Source organism: Mixophyes fleayi, chromosome 6 (assembly GCF_038048845.1).
Source record: "Mixophyes fleayi isolate aMixFle1 chromosome 6, aMixFle1.hap1, whole genome shotgun sequence".
In the NCBI taxonomy this organism is placed as follows: domain Eukaryota; kingdom Metazoa; phylum Chordata; class Amphibia; order Anura; family Limnodynastidae; genus Mixophyes; species Mixophyes fleayi.
In genome coordinates, this window is record NC_134407.1 from 208939578 (window position 1) to 208965792 (window position 26215).

A 26215-nucleotide genomic window follows, 5' to 3' on the forward strand; every position below is an offset into this window, starting at 1 on the left:
CGCCCATCTGACTGCCAAATAGCGAAGCGTGATTCGTCACTCCACAGAACACGTTTCCACTGCTCCATAGTCCAGTGTTGGTGTGCTTTACACCACTCCATCTGATGCTTGGCATTGATCTTGGTGATGTGAGGCTTGCATGTAGCTGCTCGGCCATGGAAACCCATTCCATTAAGCTCCCGTCGTAACAGTTTTTGTGCTTACATTAATGCTCGTGGAAGTTCGGAACCTTTCAGCTATGGAATCAGCAGAGCGTTTGCGACATTTACGCACCATGCGCCTCAGCAGTCGTTGACCCCGCTCTGATTTTACGTGGTCTTCTGCTTTATGGCTGAGTTGCTGTTGTTCCTAAACGCTTACACTTTCTAATAATATCACTTACAGTTGACCGTGAAATATCCAGCAGGGATGAAATTTCATGTACTATCTTATTGCAAAGGTGGCATCCTATCACAGTACCACGCTTGAAGTCACTGAGGTCTTCAGAATGACCCATTGTATCACAAATGTTTGCAAATGGAGACTGCATGGCTAGGTGCTTGATTTTATACACCTCTGGCAACAGGTCTGATTGAAACACCTCAATTCAATAATTAACAGGTGTGGCTAAATACTTTTGTCCATATAATGCATATTGATCAATATCAGACTCCACACAAATTCTTAAGAGCCTTTATTGACTCAAGTTTTGAGGCCTTAAATGAAGCCAGAAGAAGAGTTGAATAAATTATCTGACTTCTAACCTCTCGGTGTTCTTCTTACTCTGGACTTATCTAGGTAGCAGACTTTAATGCACAGTTACTAATTGTTTGCTTCCTAACATCTTTTTGTAGCCAGCTGATATTCTTTTCCACTCTTCCTTGCAGAAGTCTTATATTCTTAGTCTTCTAACATGCACTGCATATTTGAGACCACAGATTTTCAATAATATTCAAGTTTGGGGACTATGAAGGCCATTACAAAACCTGAACCTTTCGTTTCTGTAGGTACTTGAAGGATGATTCTGAGATATGGTTTGGATCGTTGTCTTGCTGAATGATCCAACCTGTTTTCAGCTTCAATTGCTTCACTAACCCAGGGACACTAGCTTCTAGGATTTGTTGACACTTAGTTGAATCCATACTTAATTGCAGACGGATAATATTTCCTGTGCCACTGGCTGCAACACAACCCCGAAGCATAATAGATTTACCTCTATGCTTAATTGTTGGCAAAAAGTTCTGTTCTTCAGATGCTTCAACTTGTTTCTCCAAACCTTATGGTTGGGGCCAAAAAGATAGATTTTTGTTTGATCAATCCACAACACTTTGTTCCAAAAAGTTTCTGGCTTCTTCTGCAGACTTCAAATGTTTGAATTTTGTAATGAGGTTGTCTGAAAGCTTTCCTTATGACCACTCTCCCATACAGATCATTTTTGTGTAGGCAACGCTATATTGTAAACGTGTGGACCATTATGCACTACACCAGTGTTGGCTAACCTGTGACACTCCAGGTGTTGTGAAACTACAAGTCCCAGCATACCCTTCCAGCAATAAGCTGCTATATATTGGCAAAGCATGATGGGACTTGTAGTTTCACAAACACCTGGAGTGTCACAGGTTAGCCAACACTGCACTACAACAATGTCGGCTGAACCTTTATGCCTTGCATACTGGACTAGGTTATGAGCAGCTATATCAGAGATTTTTCTGGGTCTTCCAGATATCACCTTTGATTTAACAGTATCCTTCCATTTCTTAATGATGTTTCTGATATGTAAATACTTGTAACATGGAATTTACACAATTTTGTTTTAGCCTTCCACTATTTTGTAACAGTCAATAATCTTTATTTTCAAGTCTCCAGTCAGGTATAAAGAAGCCACTGTTTTTTCAGAGCAAGTCCAACATCCTGAGAAGTTACAGGAGTCAGATTATTCATACAACTACAGAATTATTTTCACTTGACTTAATGTCAGTCAGGTGCTAACACCTTTGCAAAAAAACTTAATGAATCAACTGCAAGAGAGCTCATACTTTGCATATCAAATTCATTGTTTCATTTTTACTCTGGTAAATTCAGAAAATAAATAGTAATCATCCATTCAAAATTTTCAGCAATATGTTTCAGATTGTACCTTACAGAGGCTGTTGACTTATTTTCACTAAGAAATTCAGTGAATCATGGGATCAGCAAATTTTTGCTTACACCTGTACTACAATGTTATTTTAAGTAGCCTGACAAGGTTTAATTTTCACTTAGAAAGCACTGATCTATATGTTTTTTTCAATTATTTTAAGTGAAGAATCATCTGTATTAATGTGACTCTAAAAGAAGAATAGGACCTCTGAACAGGAAGGGTTGTAGGGTAATACACTCCTTGCAAGGTCAGCAAAAGTAACTTCTCAAAACAAAGCCTGCAAATCTTGAAGTGTGGAATTACATGTTAAAGAAATTACTGAACCCCAAAATTATTATTTTTTATATATGAAGGTAAAATACATTACGGTCTATGTATTAAATTTGGAGGAAAGAGCAACACATTTATGCTCTTTCCTCCATACTTGCCTACGGTGACATGCCCATTTTGAGCAGAGATGCGTTACATGTAATAATCAAACATTACATATAGTTTCACTCTGCTCTAAAAACAGAACGCTGGAGCTCTGTGTAAGTCAGTACATAGAGCCCATTGTCATTGTTCTGTGTTACCATGACATTCCATTGCAGCTGTTAAATTCCAACACGGACAACTGAAGCTCCTCCCACGCATTTAGGTTAGTGTCCTGATGGAATCTGATACAGATCAAAAAGCTAAGACTGCAGTCATTGGAGCTTCCCCATCCCTATAGAGGAATCAACCATTCCATAACTGGCAATTGATCAATGTGCCAATGTGAGGCTACCAGGCTTATGTGTAGCGCTTTTGCCCAATCAGTGCTAAGACAGCCTTATGTGATGGCTGAGGATACCTGGCACCTCTACAAGTTTGGAATCACTTAAGCAAACAACTGGAAGAATTTAACTGTACTTTATTTTATATATATATATATATATATATATATATATATATATATATATATATATATATATATATTTTGAGAGAAAGAGAGGGAGAGGGATAACTGCAGCCAGGAGAACGCACAGGATGTCTGATTACACTAACGTGTCCAGGCCAGACCTTGAGATTCTGTGCAGTGTCAAGGGCATTGACATCAGCCATTCGCCAGACAGGGAGGAGATGAGAGAGAGGGTGAGGGGATGGCACCGACAGCATGGTACCTAGATGGAGGAAACTGATGGCAGTAGTAGCCAAGGCAGCAGCCCAGTTGACGACTAGGTGAAACAGACAGCAGCAACCTCTTCTCAACAGACTGTACCCACAGGACCAGCCCTTGTCCTATGATGAGCGCAGGGATGCCGAGCTAAAGATCCAGCTGGCGGCCTTAGGAGACAAGGCAACGGAAGCTGAGTGAGCACAGGTCATCGAGGCATGGTACCAAGAGGGAAGGGCACCAGCCATACAGCCTAGGGGGGAGGCACCCCCTAGGGGATCAGGACGGTCATCTTTACCTTGCCCTAAATTTGAGGACTGTGGTGGGAATATTGATGAGCACCTGCAGGTATTTCAAAGGATCTGCAGGCTAAACGCTGTACCCCGAGAGGAATAGGTCATGCATCTTGTGGCCACACTACAAGGACACGCAGTGGAGGCCTACTGTGGATTGCCCTCTGAGGACTGTGCCAACTATGATAGTGAAAAGGGCACTTCTTAAACAGTACACTATTACCCCAGAGACCTATCGTCTGAACTTCTGGGATCTTTCCAAGAACTTCCACACTACCCATGAGGAGTTTGCCAACCTGCTCCGGTAGTCTGCCAGGAAGTGGGTGCGCAGAGCAGGTGCCCAGACCAGGGAGGAGGTAATAGACCTGATGTGCCAGGAATAATTTCACCGCCAGTGTGCACCGGAGGTGAAAGAATGGGTGCTGGACAGCAATCTAGGCACCCTGGAAGCAGCCGCCCAGTTGGCAGATCAGTATGTGGCAGTGAGGCCACACTGGCAGAAGCGCCAGCTTAACAACCAACACCAAAGGACTATACAATCAGGGGGACACCCCTCTTCTACTCACCCCCAAAAGCAAGTACCTAACCCTCACCAGCCACCGCCACGTCCTGTCCCTGGGAGTTATCAGAGACATTCGGACCCTAGGCTGGAGAGGAAGTGCTACAGCTGCGGGAAGACCGATCACCTCAGGATGGACTGTCCCACAGCACCAGCAACTCGTGCCCTGGGGCCTGGCTGACTTGCTTAACTGGCCAAGGTGAGCCATTAGAGACTGTTTCCACCCCTTCCAGCTCAAGAGAGTGTGGCGTGTCGGAAGGTAACTTGGAGGGGAGATGCCCCTGAGAGACTCAGGGGCATCCATAACTGTACCCCATCTTATTGATCCTGCTGCAGTATTGCAGGGTCGCATTGCCAAAGTTACAATGGCAGATGGACTGGAGAAGGAAGTGCCTGTAGCAAGGGTGTATTTGGACTGGGGAGATGGCCAAGAGTTGCGAGATATTGCCGGTATCGATAGCCTCCCAACTGATGTGACAAATGACGTTGGGGGTGGAATTGTGACCGCATTTCTCAACTCTATTACCCGAAGCCAAGCTGCCCAACTACAGTCTTCAGGATCTACATCTAAACAACACAGCCCAGAGGAAAAGACCACAGCTGCTATACAACAGCCGTCGCCAGCAACCACAGCTTCAGCCAGCCCAGAGGAAAAGACTCCATCTGCTATTTCTTCAGGAAACAGCCAGTTCCTTGCCTCTGGAAAGACTACATCCCCTAGCAATGCAGAGGATGTTGTCTCCCGTCAACCTGATCTTGTGGGGGTGCACAGTGATGCTCCTGTCCCTAGCAGTATGCTAGCTCCAGCATACTGAGTATACTGGCTATGGACCCAAAATTGCGATGTTTTGATCCCCGAGCCACTTAGTTATCACTTTTGCCTTATATCATTCTGAAAAAGGTACTGTTTGTCACCAAACTGTACTTGGATGGTTGGGACAAGTTGCTCTTGGAGGATGTTTTGGTAACATTCTTTATTCATGGCTGTGTTCTTAGGCAAAATTGTGAGTGAGCCCACTCCCTTGGCTGAAAAGCACCCCACACATGAATGGTCTCAGGATGCTTTGCTGTTAGCATGACACAGGACTGATGGTAGTGCTCACCTTTCATTTTCCGGACAAGCGTTTTTCCAGATGCCCCAAACAATCTGAAAAGGAAATTCATCAGAGAAAATGACTTTACCTCCGTCCTCAGCAGTCCAATCCCTGTACCTCTTACAGAATATCAGTCTGTCCCTGATGTTTTTTCTGGAGAGACGTGGCTTCTTTGCTGGCCTTCTTGACACCAGACCATCCTCCAAAAGTCTTTGTCTCACTGTGCGTGCAGATGACTCACACCTACCTGCTGATATTCCTGAGCAAGCCGTTCACTGTTGGTGCCCCGATCCCGCAGCTGAATCAACTTTAGTAGACGGTCCTGGCACTTGCTGGACGTTCTTGGGTGCCCTGAAGCCTTCTTCACAACTATTGAACCAATCTCCTTGAAGTTCTTTAATGATCCGATAAATGGTTGATTTAGTTGCAATCTTACTAGCAATATCCTTGCCTGTAAAGATCTTTTGTGCAAAGCAATGATGACTGCACGTGTTTCCTTGCAGATAACCATGGTTAACAGAGGAAGAACATGATTTCAAGCACCACCCTCCTTTTAAAGCTTCTAGTCTGTTATTCTAACTCAATCAGCATGACAGAGTGATCTCCAGCCTTGTCCTTGTCAACACTCTCACCAGTGTTAATGAGAGAATCACTGACCTGAAGTCAGCTGGTCCTCTTGTGGCAGGGCTGAAATGCAGTGGAAATGCTGTTTTGGGGATAAAGTTCATTGTCATGGCAAAGAGGGACTTTGAAATTAATTGCAATTCATCTGATTACTCTTCATGACATTCTGGAGCATATGCAAATTGTCATCATAAAAACTGAGGCAGCAGACTTTGTGAAAAATAATATTTGTGTCATTCTCAAAACTTATGACCAGGACTGTAGATCGGGTGTCTTTTAACTTTTTTAGGGGCGGGCTCTCGTTCCATTGCTACGAGGTTTTGAGCACCCAGTAGCAATTTACATAGAATAAAAAGCACAGACCCAGTGTCATAGAAAAAGGCTCATTCCACGCTTTAATGTCTTCTGAGAAGAGACCACGTGTGCTCGACTGCACAGAAATCGTATGTGTCCAGCACACAGGACATCCGGATGGAGAAACAGACTGCTGCTTCTGACCTTCCAGGATGAATGCCCCGCTTTGCTATCAAAGGTTTGCAGAGTCGTCCCACGGTCACTTTAACCCTTGTTCCTGCTTGCACTACCCACGTGTGCTACAGGGCCCCATCCGATACTCAGAGACTATGTAAGCCCACAAACAGTAAATACAAAATAGTAGCTATACTAAAAAACCTCCTTACTCAGCAGAGAGACAGGAAAGAGACACCAGGAGGAAGGAGGAGCCACCTTATACACCCTCCAGGGGTGTTTCTTTTCCTGTCTGTACTCAGGTGAATGTAGTTAACACTGTAATGACTACCAGGGAGTATGAAAAGGAAATAATGCTTCATGTAATATCTTATTCAAGTTTCAATACAATTGAACTTTTCAACAGGGTGTACTCGGTAAACACTTACTGTCACATGAGCATACTTACCAACTGAAATGTGAGTACAAAAGGGGAAGGGGCGAGGTGAATCGCATCATTTTGGCCCCGCCCCTGCGGTTCAATGACATGAGTGCTGATACCGAGCTAGGTGTCGTCATTGGTGGTCTTATCTAAAGTGAACTATATGGAGCAATTTGGTGTAAGCATTTGTTTAGGGAAAGGGAATGTCCGTAACTTGGCTTATCTATACTAACATTTACCTTTAGTATTATGAAAGTTTTTTTGAATGTACTTCTTTAAAATAAGGCAAACTGTAGGGTAGGTTTGGTAGTCACTTAAAGCATATTATCATCCAAAACTTTATTTGTTTAATTGGCGGCTTAATAAGTAATCATAAGATTATGTGCTGGCAATGCCATATACACAGATCTTGTGAATGTAAATCAGAGGGAGAATGGACAAGAGAAAAGATTTAAGCACTTTGACTGTAGCATTAAAGTAAGCACCATACATGGTGACATGAACCTATCAGGAACAACACTGCTGCAGTGGATATCAGGCCTGACCAAATCCCAGGAGCTAGGTAGCCAATGTACCCAAAAAAAACATACTGTTGGCACCTGTGAAAACAAGTAAAGTACATAATAATTTTTATATACTCCATGATAAGCTGCACTATCACCTAGGCAATATTTTTCTACTATGCTGTCCCTCCACTAGTCCCATAGATTTGAAACTTAATCAAAGCAATTCAGAAGAAATTACAAAAGCATAATAAATGTGTGTACTACATTATACTAACATGGACTACCTACTGCTCTGTGAATCAGCTAGGCAATCTGGACCTGAGGCTCTAAAGCCTGCTGGTGCTGACTCTGACAGGTGCTAGCAGGGCATGCTAGGACATTTAGTTTCATCCCAGCTAAAGAGCAACAGGTTGCCTCCTCTGGTCTCCAACAAGATGGCCGCAGCTGCCCAGTACTGAGGACACAAATGGTATCTAATGGTCCTACAAGTGCCCAATATCCCACCCACCGAGACTAATAATGGCACATATAATCTGCATAGATGTGGTGCGTATACCATAGCCTGTAAAGGCGTACACTGAATAACAGACATCTTAATGTCTCCCCCACTGATATGTATAACTGGAAGTTATCCCTGTCTCCTCTGCCGAAGCGATCACTGGTCTATAACAACCGCAAAGGATTATCCTCCTTGCGCTGTTGCCAAGGTGACGGGGTTACAGATGATGACGGGTCCTGGAACTACAAGTACCGTGATCCTTAGCGAGAGAGGCGCATACTGATAGGTGGGAGTTACTGCTACTACTACTAGTGTAGTTCACTGTAACACGTGTGTGCAGAGGTAAGAATACAGTCTGAGCTACTGGTGCTGTGTAAGTCCAATAATATTGAAGTTGTTTACACAAAGTACAAATGGTGTAATATATACGTGACACATTACTTCTCAATCAGGAGACATTCAGTGCAGAGCACTTAACTAAACAGGGGGCTTAACTCCAAATGTTTGAAAACATGTGCTGTATGGGGAACAGACACTTGTAGATTTTATCCTCCATTTAAATTGAATCTGCCTTCTCTCACAATCTTTGTATTACAGACCAAAACAACTGTGTGTGTGTGTGTATGTGTATATATATATATATATATATATATATATATATATAATATTATACACATATATATATTATACACACATATATATATATATATATATATATATATATATATATATATATATTTCTTCTAAAGGAAGGGGAACAAACTGCAGACTAAAGTCCCAGTAAACGGTTGACCCACATTTTCTAGTGTTTCAGATCTTAGACCTAACACAGGATTCATTATACATTTTCAGACTTGGAAGAATAAACGTATTATACCCTTGTCTACATTGCTCAGATATGTGTTGTTTTTGGAATGTGTTATGAAAATCCATTATATAAAATCAGGGGCACTCCATGACATCAAAAGGCTTGGCCCTCAGTTGAAAGTACAGTGCCCTGTGTTAGTTTTGTTCTATTTATTTTTTTATTTAAGGTGCTAGAAAATGGTTTAAGAACATCCATGTATATTATCCCAGCATATCCTTGTGATAGCGGATACCTATGGTTTATCAAACAAATGCACCTGGCTGCCTGGTAATAATTGCATTGCTGTTATTTTCACTTTTCATATTAAGGCAATTTTTTTCTCAGATTGCCTGACTGAATATACAATGAACAGTGACAGGAGTGAAATGACTGAGAAAGTTTTAACACATGCCGTCAAACTCATGTGTCTGCTGACTGGAGAGGTGAGTGATGCAAGAAATCTCACAAAACTGCCCTTATTAGTAAAAGTATTTATTAACCTGACAATATCGCCACTGCTGTCTGTGTAAGATTTCTTGGGCTAACCAAGAATAAAAGATTGATTGAGCTGGGGTGGTCTACAACGGAGCACTACAGTGGTAAATAGTAGATGATCCATCCTTTCTTCATGAAGACCTGTCATTCATAGCCAAGCATTAGGGGGCACAAGCAAAAGCACATCCATAAACCAAGCCAGTATGTCTTGTTTAACTTCTAAAGGGGTTGTCCACACTTGTACAGATCCTGTAATTTGAACCCTGAGTGGTCACTGACAACTTGGTGCCACTTATAGTGCTACGTGCATCAGCCTGGCAGCCATTTTGTGTAAAGCATCTACTTAGTAGAAAACCTGCCAGCTGTCAGTATGTTTGTGCAAACTGGGTGAGGCAAGGAGTTAACGGTGGTAGTCAGTTTTACGGTACTGACTAACCCAACAGAGAAGAAGACGACAGGAGGACACCGAATGCATAGTAGAGCGACCTGAAAAAAAAAAATCTACTTACCAGGATGCAGATGTCTTCATGGGACGACTCGCTGTGTTGCCGACTGTACAAGATGTCGTCATCACAAACCGCGACTTGTCTTAAAGCAGCGATGGACGGACCCAGCTGTCATTAATGTAATGTAAGTATTCTTTTAGAGATAAATAATTGTTTTTTTCAGGTCACTCTACTATGCATTCGGTGTCCTCCTGTCGTCTTCTCTGTCGGGGTAGTCAGTACCGGTAATTGGTTCTACAGCCAGAGTTAAACATCGCTATTTTAGTTTTAAGGCAGCCAGGAAAGGCTGCAAATGGACAGCTCACCCTGGCATTATTACATTCATTCATTTATTACATATCAGGTGAATTTTATCCCTGTCATGTTTGAAAATGTTGTCTTTTCAATATATAGGATTGTGTCCTTTTGAAGAGATTTGGGGACTCTATAAAATACCGCAAACACCCCAGTATGTCAGATGGATTGAGAAGGACCCAGAGCCCCATCATGGAACCTCCACCTCACTCACTGATACATGAGAGAAACAATGACCAGAGGATTCTAGAACTCACCAACAAGATCATTCAGCTGCTGACTGGAGAGGTGACTGCTGGGAATGGGACATTATACAGTAACACCAGGGGATGTGTCTGGGTGATGACTGTATCATTGTGTGTGTCAGGTTCCTATAAGGTGTCAGGATGTCACTGTCTATTTCTCCATGGAGGAGTGGGAGTATGTAAAAGGACACACTGATCTCTACAAGGACATCGTGATAGAGGATCACAGTCTCCTTAATTTAATGGGTAAGGGGAGAATGATTTTATAGTCCTTTTGTGAATTGTTAGTTTACAGAGTACATAGGCTGCATATCTTTACTACATTATTATTATTATTATTACATTAAATGTATGCCTTTCAAAACTTTTTTTGTTACATGACTCCTAGGATTTTGGAGTGCCAAAACCCTATAATAAACCCACCTATTGTAAAAGGCATCTAACATCATTGTTGCAGCATCCAGTTAGCAAGAGCTCTCTCTTATAGTGGACAGTATTGCAGAGAGAAAAGAGAATTTTATAGTGGAAATGTCTTCCTGTAATTGTTCAAAAGGTTATGTAAGAGGGGTAATAAGGTCTGCTTTAAACACATTGCTGCCAAAAGAGCACTTTATAGTTTGATCCAATTCAGCGACTTGGGTTGTGGGTTTCGACATTCACAAAAATGAGCGAGACAACAACTGTCTATACATTTGTTAAACATTTAGTTTCACTTAAGCTTATAGTATTCTAGCTACATAAAATGTATTTATTCATCTGTATCTTGGTATAAGCTCTATGTGAAGATTGCAAGTGGCTGAGTGTGTGGTGCCAAGGTGCATGCTCTCCCGGATAGTCCGGAAGACTCATGAATTTCTCCTGGGAAAGCAGTGCAAATTCCTGTATCCTTCCCTATTGTTTTGGGTGGGGCTCAATGGCCCTGCCCCCGCTCTATTATGCAGCATTGAGCAGCGGGATGTGGGGCTTAATGACACGATTTGCACAATCACGCTCCCCAGAGATGTCAGCAGGATCTGCCGGGGGGGGGGGGGGGGGGGAGATAAAAAATGTTAGCAGGTATGGTCTGGTGTAAGTAAGGGACATACAAGAATGTTAGAGGTTTGCATTAATTTTTTTTTATTATGTCCAGGTGAGCTTAATATCCATAGCTTCAACAATACATTCTCTAAGCAGATGGCTGACTCACCGCTGATGGACGAAACAAAGAATTATGTGACAGAGAGCATCTTAAGTCTCACAGTAGAGATCATTCAGATGCTGACAAGAGAGGTGAGGGATTCTGGGAGTATTACTGTGACTTGGCTTAAACAGAGTAAAGTAGGATATTAGTGGTAGATATGTTTTGTGTCTGCTTTCCTAAGACCTATTACTTTGCAAATAACCCCAAAAAATTGGCTTAGTGATAAACTATGTTCTAAAATATATAAAATGCTTATTGATGTGGTGTTTGCTACTTTAATCAGTGGACCGGGATGATGTTGGGTAATGGACTGTGTTTATCCATCTCTGAGTGGTTAACTTACAACGCAGCAGTTAAGATTGGAAAATTTATTTATATTACTAATGACTGAGTAATGAACTTTTGTAATTGTATAGAAATATTTACTAATAAAGAAGTCTGGTAAGCCTACCACGCCCAGCTGCAGCCCAGCCTCAAGAGGACGGAGCAGGACTCGGAGCCCCATCATGGAACCTCCACCTCACTCACTGATACATGAGAGAAACAATGACCAGAGGATTCTAGAACTCACCAACAAGATCATTCAGCTGCTGACTGGAGAGGTGACTGCTGGGAATGGGACATTATACAGTAACACCAGGGGATGTGTCTGGGTGATGACTGTATCGTTGTGTGTGTCAGGTTCCTATAAGGTGTCAGGATGTCACTGTCTATTTCTCCATGGAGGAGTGGGTGTATGTAAAAGGACACATGGATCTCTACAAGGATCTAATGGGAAGCCATGAACTCCTGGCGTCATGTGGTAAGTAGTATTATTATGATCATAGAGTTTTAAGGTGCCACAGTGCTCCCCAGCACCGTACAGTAGGGAAACAAGACAGACATAAAACAGAGACATACACGGTAGACAAAATAAATGCAGACCTGAAAACAAATAAGTATGGAGGACCCTGCTCATTAGAGAGCTTACATTCTAAGTGGAAGAGGGCACAGCTGGAGCAAGAGAAACATGTGGAGATTGGGACAGTGGTGAGGGTGCATAGTTTTATCACGGATAAGCTCTGAAAGAGAGATGGGCTTTCAGGGACTATCTAAAGATTTGGCGGCTGTAAGACGAGACAAGGTGCAGGTCAGAGGTACATCTTAGAGGGCAGGGGGAAGATTATTTTGATATGAGATTTGAAGTGTATCAACAGGTCGTGTTGCTTAGAGCTTTATAGGTTAGGGTGAGTAATTTGACTTGGCTACTGGGGGACACAGGGAGCCAGTTTAGGGATTTGCAAAGTGGGGCAGCAGGTGTGGAGCTGTGAGAGAGGAAGATCAGTCTTGCTGCAGCATTTTTAATGGATTGAAGTAGGAATAACTGGGTGTCGGGAATGCCAGATAGCAGTAGGTTGCAGTATTCAAGACAGGAGAGGATGAGAGAATGGATAAGGGTTTTGGTACCATGTTGGGTAAGAAATGGACGTATTCTGGCAATGGTTTTTAAGGTGGAGTCGACCGGACTGGGAGAGAGTTTGGATGAATAAAGCTGAGGGTGGAGTCAAGTGTGATCTCAAAGCAGCGGGCTTGAGACGCTGAGGAAATTGTGGTGTTATTGACAGTGAGTCAAATTTGAGAGAATGTGGTGACTCTGGTAGGAGGGAAGAAGATAAGTTCTGTTTTGGACATGTTGAGCTTTAGTTAGTATTGGGACATCCTTGTGGAGATAGCAGAAAGTTGGTTACATGAGAGAGTATAGAAGGGGAGAAGTCAGGGGAAGAGAGAGAGATTTGGGTGTCATCAGCGTAGTGGTGGGACTGGAGGCAGAATGAACAACTTAGTTCCCCAAGAGAAGATGTGTACAGTGAAAGAAATAATGGGACAAGAACAGAGCCTTGTGGGATCCCAACAGATTGTGGGAAAGGATTGGAGGATGTGACAGAGTTAGCAACACTAAAGGAGCTATTCAATAGGTAGGAGGTGAACCAGGAACAAAGGGGAGGAGAGAGGCTGGATCAAGCGATGGTTTCTTTAGAATTGGTGAGATGAGCGCATGTTTAAAGGAGGATGGAAATGCGCCAATGGAGAGAGACAGGTTGAAGAGGTGGGAGTGCAGGTGAAGGTGGGTAAAGTGTGTGGAATTTAGCATGAAATATCTTATCGAATGGTGTCTATTTTGTCTTTGAAGTAGGTGGCAATATTATCTGCTGTGAAGGAGGAAGGGGGAAGAGGTGTAGGGGGGCAGAGAAGTTCGTTGAAGCTGGCAAAGAGGTGAAGGGGGTTAGAAGACTAGAAGGATATTAGAGATTTGAAGAACGAGGCAGCCTAAGTACTTAGGTGTTACTGTGTATGTGTGGATTTGGGTGCAGGGGGGAGGGCATGAGGTAAGGTGAGTCTGAAAATAAGAAGGTTGTGGTTGGAGAAACTAGATATGGAGCAGTAGCGGGAGATGACAAGGTCAAGGGAGTGTCCATCACAGTTGGACGATAATTCTAACATTGCAAAGGATTTGGTGATGCTATAACCTCTTTCAGAGCCCTCATTAAATAATTTAGTGAGAATCGGGATTAGGTCTTGTTAGAAGTTAATTGGGCCTGGAGCTTTTATCTTTGAGGGGTTATATGGCCGCTATTACTTCTCCTTGTGACCATACAGTATTAAGAAGTTACTGTTTCGGGAGTGGGTGGATAATGAGGTCCACTGGGCAAGACCAGAGGAGGAAATAAGTGAAAGAAGTTAGGGAGTAGCCTAGTATGAGAGTAGTAATAAATAAATGAGTCAGGCCGCAAATTTGTTAAAGAATTGGGAAACTGGACCTGTGGAGCGATAAATAACAGCAACACAAAGGTAGAGAGGATAAAATAGACGGATAGTGTGGACTTGAGAGGGTGGGTTCAGAGAGTATGAATTGGAAGGTGCAGCTTGGAGAAAGTAGAATGCCTACTCTACCACCTTGTTCGTTTCTGGGAGTGCGGCTGAGGGAGAGTCCCCCATAGTAGAGCGCTACAGGGGATGTAGTGTCAGAGGAGGTAAGCCAGGTTTCTGTAATGGCAAGGAGCTTGAGAGATTTAGAAATGAACAGATCACGAATAGATGCTAGTTTGATACAAACAAAAGGTAAGTGAATTATTTACTATTTTACTCTTTTAGTGGGTAGTAAACAATCACAATGAATGTATAATAGGATATTTTGTCACATAGCAATGCAAATCAACAATCTGTGTATCCAGATTATATTACACATAGGAAAATGCTGTACCCTAAACAGGTGACAACGGTTAATGATTAATATGAGCAATCGATTACATAACGTTCTTCATTTTTATTGAACTTTTTCTTAAATCAAGAGGGTACAGAAGAGAACAGGGTAGTAAGGAAACGGGGAAAATTGCAGACTTAAACCGTTATAACCACCAGTCATATGATGCAATACAATAGGTATATCTAGCTCAAATACAATTACCTGTTCATCTTTTGCAAAATTGTGAAGTTCCACTGTTAAGGCATTATAGGAACCCTACTGTCAGGTGCAGTTCCCCCTTACCTACTTCATCGCAGGGACTGCACCTTCTCCTACTGTTGGGGCGGGGCCAACATTGCCAGGCAACGGGATGCGCTTCTCTTGATCCTGTCTGCTCTCAGTGACGTCACTCACCGCCAAATTGAATCACCTATTTAAAGCAGCCTCTGGCATTCTATAGCTGTCAGAGTATTGGGCCTTTTGTGTCCAGCTTCAGCGTACTTCTCTCCTGTATTTTACCATTTGTTTCCCAGTTCTGACCTCTGCTGTTTGACTACCTCTCTTGGATTCCGATGTGGCTCTACTGATTACCCGGCTCTGACGTTGCTGTTCCAGACTACTGTTTGTGGCATCTGATTTGGCTCCGTTTGATATTCCGGCTTTAACCTCTGCAATTTCCAGCTACCCTATTGGTTTCCAGTTTGACCATACAGTATCGACCTTGGCTTGTCTGACAATTGTGTTCACCTCCTGCCTCACTAGTGGCTTACGTCGAGGTGCCGCAACCCACACGTTCCTTGCTGCGAGGAACCCGCATGTTCCTCGCAGCAAAGCCTAAACCTCCTTGCGGGGGTTCCTGATGAACCCCGGGGAGTGTTGGACTCCGTTCCTCTTTGCTCAGGTGTGCCAGCTATTGGTAAACAGCAGCCATCAAATTGTAGTGTGATCGAGACACATACCAACGCTTTCACATGGACCCTCTCTATATACTGTAAAAGTTTTTTTGAAAATTTGTTCAGTGCTAAAACTCTAAATATGGACTCTATTAGTATCATGTTGTTGGGACTTAATGTTCACTATCTCTATGTAGCTGTAGACTTTGGCTACTAAACATGCTTTAATTATATTAATTACTAATTCCCTCCCTAAGTTTGTGAGCTGTGAGCCGCATAGTTTCTTTGCCTAATGCATCAAAGTTTTGATTCAGGCGGGTGAGCATCCACTGGATTTGGGCCACAGTTAAAGTTTGAAGTTGTTTCCTAGCTGTTATCATCATCAGCTATTTATATGTTATAAGGCCCCATTTACTGTTAGTATTAGCTAGTTGTGTTTTATGTTTAGCCTTGAATGTGGCAATTTTACCTTCTAAGGGCCTGATTCATTAAGGAACTTAGGCAAGAATTTTTTTTTACTTGCGTCTCCTGGACAAAACCATGTTTAAATGCTAGGGGTGAAAATTAGTTTTCTATTTTTGCACAGAAGTTAAATACTGACTGTTTTTTCATGTAACACAAATATCAACTTTAAATTTCAGTGTACAAATAAGCTATCAAGTATTTGTTTTTCCACGGACAAGGATTCAATTTAGATGTAATCCCAAGTCCAAAGTAGATGGATGTGGTCTGACCACATGTTCAAGAGATTTGAGATACAGAGGACTAGGCTCTCCGTACATCATACAAATTGTATTCTGTTCATAATCTGTGGAATAGCGACATTGCATTTCACTTCATTTTAGAGCGCTTCATGTGCCTATATCAGCTGGTTGTGGGAAGACAATGATTTTTCTGTTTTGTTTTATGTATGGTCTGTTTGGCCTCCTCGTTCTACAATTTCTGTCTTCATTTCCTTCACTAAAGAACGTAGTTTAGATGTTAAATCAGATATTAATTTGGTAAGTTGCTACATAGTCCGAGCAGTGAGAGGGTTATCTACCTTGACAGGTGGTGCATGGGTCTGGCCCAGCTTCCGCATGGGTCTGGCTCAGCTTCCACAGATTGTGAGTCGAAATTGAAGTTTGTTTGGCTGCCCTCTATTGGATTTGTTTGGGGTCCGAAAAAGTGCATGGAAGGCACTATTTTGCTAAACTTTTCTTTGGTTCCATTGTAATGCTCAGAAATAATGCCCACTTAACGATTCTTAGGCGCTTCTCTTCTGTACCCGAGTTGTATGCTATTATATCTCTCTATTACATCATGAATAGTAGGTATAAGGACCTAGTTGGATCCCATGGTACTATTTGAAAGTGATTGTATTCCTATAGAATGGCATCAAAACTTTGCTGTTTTAATCTGATTGGTGACAACCTTTGTCAGCAAGTAACTGCGTAGGAAGTCAGAGTTTAAACAGAATGACAATAGGCAGCAGCAGCTATCTGCCTGTCAGTAGTGCTTGACTTGACCTAGCCTGAATGTTCTCCTTTTGTTTCTCCTGGGATCTCTTTGTGAGGCATAGATTTTAATCTCTTGAATATCCTTTGAGACGTGTCTCGCCTCGAGGGTCTTGCTCCAGGGGGTAAATGTATTATGCTCTGAGTTTTGCAAACCCCCGATATTTGGCAACCTTGACAGCAAACTTCAATTGTTTCAAGGCAAGTTTATGCATCCAGTGGTTTGGATTTGAAAAAACGCCCCAAAAAACAAAAATGTAGCTTAATGCGCATCCCTCCAACATTCTATATAGAGTTTTAACTGTGTACCTAACTGAACCGGACGTCATTTATAAGCATATCTACATTTAAAGTAAGTTTATCTTTTCTATCTAATTATTATATCTTTCTAACAGATGGATCTCTCCCTAATAAGACATATGCCATGTTTCATACCCTGGTTTCTTCACGTGATGGAAGTACAGATCATTGTGATGTTAATACTGAACCATTGGATAATTTAAATAAACCTCCGGACAGAAGAGAAAAGTTAAAGAACCATGTGACAGAAGAATCCATGTATTGTGACGAAGTAAATCGCACAACCTCTGATCCACCCACAAGATGTAAAACGGGAAAGAATACACCCACTGGTATAGAAGGATATATTGATGTAATGGGTAGGCTTACTAAAGCAGATCATGTATCACTTACTGAGGAAGAGGAGAATAATGTAAATTGTAATAATGTGTCATTAGATACCGATCGTCATGTATCACAAAGCACAGATAAACTATATAAATGCTCCATGTGTCAGAAAGGTTTTCCCAGTAACTTGGATCTTATTAAACATCAGAGAACTCACAAGATGCAGAAGTTGACATGTTCAGTTTGTGGAAGTCAAATCAGTTCTATAGTAGTGTTTGAGGATTCAAGACCCAAAACAGGCAATATTGTATGCGAAAAATGTCTCTCCCTACAATCCGGTCTTTCAAAATATGGTGACACAAAAAATAAACTCTTTTCCTGTTCAGAGTGTGGGAAACATTTTTCAAGCAAACAGTCTCTTGATGTACATCTAAAGAGTCACACCTGGATAAATACCATTACATGTGCTGAATGTGGTAAAGTTTTTCCTCATAGTTCAAGATATCTGGCGCATATGAGAGTTCACACAGGAGAGAAGCCATTCAAATGTACTGAATGTGGGAAATGTTTTGCATACAGCGCAAATCTTACAGTACACTACAGAATCCACACAGGAGAGAAACCATTTCCTTGCTCAGAATGTGAAAAGAGCTTTAGGTATAAATCTCACCTTGTTGCGCATCAAAGATATCACACAGGACAAACATTGTCATGCTCTGAGTGTGGAAAAATATTTATATATAACTCGCATCTTGTTATACATCGTAGAATCCACACAGGAGAGAAGCCATTTGCTTGCTCTGAATGTGGGAAACGTTTTCATAAAAACTCTCGGCTCATTCAGCATATGATGATACACACAGGTGAGTCTTTTCAATGTAAGGAATGTAAAAAATGTTTTAGGCAACCCTCAGATTTGTTTAGACATCAAAATATTCACACGGGTGAAAAGGTTTTTCGGTGTCCTGAATGCGGAAAATATTTTAACTGTGCCTCGAGACTGGCAGAACATCAGATGATTCATACTGGCGAGAAGCCATATTTTTGTCCAGAATGCAGAAAATACTTTGCAAATTTTTATGCTCTACGTAAGCATAGAAAAACTCACAACCCTAAGACATCTTAGGGGGGGGGGGTATGTCTTTGCAGTAACTCAATCTTTACAGTACACGACAAGTCCTCCGTTATGAATGAGGAAAATTCTTTTAATTGTTTTCAGACATTGGTCACATTGCAGCAGAATCTCACAAAAACTCTGTGTCCTTTTTATTTTGTTGTCTTTTGTGTTGAAGTGTCTCAATCACCATTTAGAGGAAATTATTTTAATCTAAACTTGTGTAATATTTTTATGAATTTAGAAAATAAAAATAATCCTAACATGACCCTTGACTTGCCAATTTTTCCCCCCTTTGGTTTAAGTTTATAACCCTTGTGATATGTCAGCCTTAAACTAAAACAGAGCTATTGAGCATATCTGTGAACTTATAATAACACAAACAATTGTAGAATATCGGGAAATATCCAAAACGAACACACCCTGAGGTGGTCTTTAACCAGGTATTTTTAAAGATGAAAGTAAGAGGGGAGGAAGGAAGAGGTGAGTCAGATCTAGGGGAAGAACAGCCACATGTTGATACTCGTTGGAGGGGGGGTCTTAATCGTCCATTCTTCATCTGTTCTTTGTAGAATCTGGGGGCAGGGAGACACAGTCTGCCCCATTTCAGAGTGATTTCCAAAGACTGGATCATTTTGATCTATAAATGAATGAAGAACTATATATCTTAGAGTGCTGAAGCAGAACTGCACATGCACAGCATCATCACTGTGAAGAGAATGACCTCATAAAGCCACACTAGAGATTGGCTAAACATCTCTAGGACATTAGATTCAAGTGATGAGTGATTATTTATGATGCTATAGGAGGAGTAGAAACTTTCCTGTATGTGGAGGTTTTTCCTGATGTCAGTCGAAAAGGCAAAGGTTTTTCATCTCCACACGTGGAGAACATTTTTAGTCGGGTATGTGTGTCTCTTGTTTCTCTCCTCTTGATAACTTGGTTAATTTGGACGTGAGACACACTAGTACCACTGATAAGGGGAGAGGTAGCAGTATTTAGGATTTTAACTTGCAGTGTTGGGTTTCCGACAACTGTCATTGTTAAAAAATCTTCACCTATGATATAATTTGTAAGTCATGTCATGCTTTGTTCAGTAAATGTATAAGTGTAAAGTAAAATTAGGTGGATTGGTTGGAAAATATTAAACAGTACGACCAACCAAATGAGCTGACATTCGACACTTTGAAACGACTTTCGACCATCGTGTCACTATACACACTAACCTGACTTCCGATTCACATAGAAAATAAATACCCCTTCTCATAGTGTCCTTACTTTTCAATAGAAAGCCATTATTAATCTGATCTTGGTGTTAAGAAATAGGAGCTATCCCATATGACCTATCTTCTGTGCAATTACTACTATGTGTAGGATCATGCCTGCAGTTCTCTTTTTCAGCTGATTGCTAGTCAAATAGTTACAATCTTCATTCAGCTCTCAGACTGGCAGCCTCAGGTGTGCAATCACCTACCATACTCATGCAGCTAATCATCCTGCAGTTCTCATTGGTGCTGCTGCCTTTATAAATCTCCTCCTGGCAAGCATACCAATGCTGGTGATAGTTCCTGCTTGACCTAGTGGGCCTTGTATCCTGACCTGTTCTGCTATCAGTGTTTGACCCAGATTGTTTATAGGAATTGCTGTCTGCTCCACTCCTGACTCTTGGCTTTGTTTAACGGATTAGCTCTCATATCTATACCTGCCCTGACCCCTGGCTTGTTTAAAATATTCTGCTGTCTTCTCTACTCCTGATCCCTGCCTGGCTAACTGAGTTCTCTTATTTACAGTCTCTTTGCTCACTACCTGCTGCCATGTGCTGTTCACTTCATCAGACAAGTGCAAGACTACTTCACATTAACCCCTGCTTGTCTGGCTCAGAGTTCTGCTAATATATCCTGTTTGCTCATTACCTCCTACCGTGTTCTGTCCTCTCCACCGTTCAGGTGCTAGATCAACAACTGCTACTACCCGAGCCTCAGTCCTGGGGGCAATTGAGTACTGTGGAATGTAACAAGTTCCTTGGAAAGGAGGCTGCTAAAGGTAAACATCACACAAAATGGTTCTAGCAGTTGAGGATCTCGCACTACTCTGCCCTTAATTGGGTATCCTTATACAAGGCTTCCACCCAAATTCTAAGGGCTCTAGAAACCAAAGCTGCTGCTATCCCTGAATTAACTGCAGTTTCCGCAGAAATATGTAACTCCTAAAACACTTTTTCATCCTCCAATTGAATGGTAGTTTTTGTTGAGATATTATCTATCGGTGCATCAACTTTCGGAGTAAAATCTCATTTTCCTGCTGCATTATCTGAAAGGGGCACATTCTTGAAATCCTTTTAAGGTTTAATTAATGTATTTCAGTTTGCTTCCGTTCCCTTTTTAAAATCCATAGTAACCTTATGAGTACGATGACTCTCCTCAAAGAAAGCATCCTGTAATGTTGACGTAGTTGATATAGTCTGAATTCCTATTACTTTATTAATTATTTTCAGTAGTACTTCTATGTCTAGATTAAATGTTCTGGGTTCTTCTTTGATCTCACCTTCTTCATTATCCAAGGACCAATCTTCTTCTTCAACAGACTCACCGTTTAGTATAAAAAAAATTGTTTTTTTTTCATCCATTCCATTAACATTCTAAATGTTTCGGGTGGCTGACCAGTTTCCTAAATAACGTGAGGTGTACAATCCACACATAAGGCCTCTAAATATTCATTAGGTAACTCCTTCTCACAAATCCTATGCCGTGACTTGCAAAGTTTTCTCTTCCCCATAAGGGTACTAAAATAATTAAAAAATAGACTTAAAAAAAACCTCTAAAACAATCAATCTGTTGCCTCCTTGAGGCAGGCGCTGGATCCATCCGCTTTGTAATTTAGTGTATTAAGACTGCAGCTGCAGGAAGAGGAGGAGCAACGTTATATAGCTTTAGGTGTTTTGTTTCCTGTCTACGCTTAGCTGAGTAGGAAGCTAACCCATTAGTTAAAGGAGCCAGAACAAAGTTGTATTTTTTTATTTTTTTTTAAATTATTTGTTACAAGAGGAAACCGCATGGAAAAGTACAAACAACAAATAAAAACAGACTTTTTAAGACAACAAGGTGTCTCCTCTTATTTTAAATTTTTGTACTAGATGGGAGGGGTTGGAAAGAAACAAGGAACGGGGGGGTGGTTAAGGAGGTGGAACGGGGGGGTGTGGGAAGAAGGATAGGCACGTATATCGCCGTACCTATTACAAAGGAAATTATAAGCAACATATCTAGAGATTAACGACCTAAGAAATAAATAAAATAGAAAATAGACGGCAAGATATATGGATCTCTTACCCATGGCGCACGACGACCATCCTGAAGGATCCGGAGATGGTCCAGAGTCTAAGTACCATTAGACGGTGAGAAAGACGAAGGTGATAAACATCTAAGGCTTTCATGAAGATACCACAGGGCCCAAACCTTGTCAAAGTTGTAAGATTTATCGTGTAGGTAGCATGTTATACTCTCCATGCTTGTGATATACCAGATGTAATTCCGTAAGGCCTGCATAGAGGGAGGATTAGGATCTTTCCAATGTTTAGCTATTAGGAATTTGGCAGAAGCCAGTATGTGGGAGATCAGCTTGTTGGATTCAATTCTGTCTTTCCATTTGTAAAGTTCTCGGTTTAGCCTCAATTAAGGCTTAATGATAAGAGTGAGGGAATATAAGGACAGCCTTTTTTACATGGGACAGTGAGGGGCATATTTACTAAACTGAGGATTTGAAAAAGTTGAGATGTGCGGCAGAACGGTGGCTTAGTGGTTAGCACTTCTGCCTCACAGCACTGGGGTCATGAGTTCAATTCCCGACCTTGGCCTTATCTGTGAGGAGTTTGTATGTTCTCCCCGTGTTTGCGTGGGTTTCCTCCGGGTGCTCCGGTTTCCTCCCACACGCCAAAAACATACAGGTAGGTTAATTGGCTGCTAACAAAATTGACCCTAGTCTGTGTGTATGTTAGGAAATTTAGACTGTAAGCTCCAATGGGGCAGGGACTGATGTGAGTGAGTTCTCTGTACAGCGCTGCGGAATCAGTGGCGCTATATAAATAAATGGTGATGATGATGATGTTGCCTATAGCAACCAATCAGATTCTAAATATTATTTATTTGGTACAATCTACAAAATGACAGCTAGAATCTGATTGGTTGCTATAGTCAACATATCCACTTTCTCAAACCCGCAGTTTAGTAAATATACCCCTAAGTGTGTTTGGCTTCTTTTCTTCTTTCTTTTTTTTTTTACATTGGGCAATGTAGGCAAGAAAAAGAAGTGGAAATAGATTAGCTTCATTCTGCACAACAAGAAACGTCCCTAAAAATGTGCCCTCTGCATCGCATTATTTTATTTCAATAATCCCATTCTGCAAAATATAATTTTTGCATTGCTCTAACTACTTTACAAGAAGCACCTTGGGTCCAACCAACTCCTCCTATCGGCTGTTACATAATCTGCACATCCACAAACAATACCATCTTGCTCCACAAACTCTTGTGCTTGGCTGAAATCACCAGCTGGTGTGAATGAGGATTACGGGGGTAAATATCAAAAACTCGTAACTCTGGTTTAAATTTGTTTTGCAAGTAGAAATTCAAAGGCAAGGAGTCAATTATTAACTAAGGTTTATGATCAAATATTTTACGCTATTAAACTTTTACGTACAGTTTTTAAGGAAGACTAATAGAAAAACGATGACAGGTCCATAATAAGCAACAGATCTTCATGGTAAACAAAGGTATGGAATCATTCTCCAGAAAGACACCTGGGGAAGACTAAATTAAATTTATATAACATTAGTGATAAGATTCATGATGCTTGGTCTATTGCTTAGACTAGGTATACACTAAAGGTTTTTCAGCCAACTATCTTCACCATTTATTTATATAGTATCGCTAATTTCGCAGCGCTGTACAGAGAACTCACTCACATCAGTCTCTGCCCCATTGGAGCTTACAGTCTAAATTCCCTAACATACACACACACACAGAGACTAGGGTCAATTTGTTAGCAGCCAATTAACCTACCAGTATGTTTTTGGAGTGTGGGAGGAAACCGGAGCACCCGGAGGAAATCAACGCAAACATGGGGAGGACATACAAACTCCTCACAGATAAGGCCATGGTCGGGAATTGAACTCAGGACCCCAGTGCTGTGAGTGCTAACCACTAACCCACTGTGCTGCCCACAACTATTGGGCCAATCACCTGATAAACGACAGTGCAGCTATATACTGCATTAATGTGTATACTTACACAATGAGCGAGAGTTGTTCCAAAGTACCAATTGTGTCATTTGATTGCTCGTTCTTTTTTAAAAAAAAAACTCGTTCCAATCGCCTTCCGATCCTGCAGTGTGCATGCACTCATGATCACGATCTCTATAGAGTTTACAGAGTCATTGGGAGTATATTTACTAAACTACGGGTTTGAAAAAGTAGAGCAGCCACTCAGATTCTAGTTATCATTTATTTAGTGCATTCTACAAAATGACAGCTAGAATCTGATTGGTTGCTATAGGCAACATCTCCACTTTTTCAAACACACAGTTTAGTAAATATACCCCATGATCTTTTCAGTCGATGCCGGCAATGAACATTAGCTGCTGCTGTCTATGTGAATAAATGTAGAGACTTCTGTAGGTTGAATAATTCGTCCATTCGCTCTGAGACTGAATATTGCATTTCGGTCACAGAAGGTAATGAAATTTATAATGACATTGTGGAAAAGTCAAAATTTATTTTGGTGGTTCATCATTGTGACAGGAATGAATGAATATTTTTCAGTCATTCTCTAAACAACTAGAGTGTGTTTGCGTGGGTTCCCTCCGGGTGCTCCGGTTTCCCCCACACTCCAAAAACATACTGGTAGGTTAATTGGCTAATTATCAAAACTGACCCTAGTCTCTCTCTCTGTCCGTCCGTCTGTGTGTGTGTATGTTAGGGAATTTAGACTGTAAGCTCCAAAGGGGCAGGGACTGATGTGAATGAGTTCTCTGTACAGCGCTGCGGAGTCAATGGCGCTATATAAATAAATGATGATGATGACCAGATGAAGAGCACAGATCTGAATGTAAATTGTGTATACTGTGTACACATGTATCGGCATGCTGACTGGAACTTCAGTCGTTTGTAAAATCGTTAGTGATGACAAATTGGTCGAAAATTTTTGTACTGTGAACTTAGCCTTACTATTAAAGTTCTCTAGAAAATAAAACTGGTCACAAAATATGATATTGGGTAAATTGACAAATATATCGCAGTGCATGAGGCCGTTTGAAGCAGCAATGCCCAATAAGAATCTGATCGAAATCGATTGAGCATGATGGTGAAGAGTGAAGATGAACGCTGTCTGTATGTAAGGATATCTTCCAACCGATCTAATAAATCCTAAGGGTATATTTACTAAACTGCGGGTTTGAAAAAGTGGAGATGTTGTCTGTAGCAACCAATCAGATTCTAGTTGTCATTTTGTAGAATGTACTAAATAAATAACTAGAATCTGATTGGTTGCTATAGGCAACATCTCCACTTTTTCAAACCCGCAATTTAGTAAATCTAGCCCCTGAAGTGATTTGGTGATATGTGTAGCTGGCTTAAGACATGTTAGAAAATACATTATTTATCTGGATGTTGTCAAAGTTCAAAAGAACATATAGAAATATCTGAAAATATCCTATTAGGAAAAGGTGCAATTGTAAGAAAGTGCTGACAAAGAATTATTGACACCCTAAAATCTAATAATTTAATAGAAAAAATAAGAGGAATAGAAAAATAGCAGGGATAGTAAAATACATATATTTAAATATTTAAGTACCAGATAACTTAGCAAATGTTGGGCTTTGCCTTAAAACACATTTATTGCAGTATAGTGTTTTACTTATATTATGAAACAAGATGGAGTCTATCATTACTTTCTATGTGTCTCTTTATGAACAGATACTAAGGGCTAGATTTACTAAACTGCAGGTTTGAAAAATTGGAGATGTTGCCTATAGCAACCAATCAGATTCTAGCTGTCACTCTGTAGAATGCCCTAAATAAATGATAACTAGAATCTGATTGGTTGCTATAGGCAACATCTCCACTTTTTCAAACCCGCCGTTTAGTAAATATACCCCTATACCAAATATACCAACATAAGTCTGTGATGTTTCAGCACATTATTTACTTGTCTTTTATGGCCATGTTTTCCCTAAACCTAGTATAGTGGAATGCAGGGCCTGATCAACCACTAGGCTGACCAGGCTGCAGCCTGGGGCGCTGGGTCCCGGGGGGCGCGGCACTGTGGGTATTTTTTTTTTTTTTTTTGAAATTTTTTTTTTTTTTTTTAATTTTTTTTTTTTTTTTTTTTAATTTTTTTTTTTTTCTTCATTCATTTTTTTTCGGGGTGGGGGAGGGGGGGTCGACGCGGGGGGGTGGAGGGCTCGACGATCAAAAGCATTGGTGGTCAGTGGTTAGCAACACACAGCCAATCGCCAGGCTGCCTGTTGCTGTGCAGCAGACAGGAAGCAGGACGTCTTCACTTCCTATTTGCTGATCTGAGGAGAGG

General features: G+C 41.2%; 1 protein-coding gene across 1 annotated transcript in view; it reads left to right on the forward strand.

Annotated features, from left to right (window-relative positions):
- Positions 1-18650, forward strand: part of LOC142095435 (uncharacterized) — a 296495-nt gene extending 277845 nt beyond the window's left edge. Inside the window, exons 4-8 of the mRNA XM_075178379.1 lie at positions 10228-10351; positions 11235-11374; positions 11702-11887; positions 11967-12087; positions 17293-18650. Coding sequence (XP_075034480.1) covers positions 10228-10351; positions 11235-11374; positions 11702-11887; positions 11967-12087; positions 17293-18650 — 1929 coding nt within the window. The remainder of the gene's footprint in view (positions 1-10227; positions 10352-11234; positions 11375-11701; positions 11888-11966; positions 12088-17292) is intronic.
- Positions 18651-26215: the final 7565 nt, after the last annotated feature.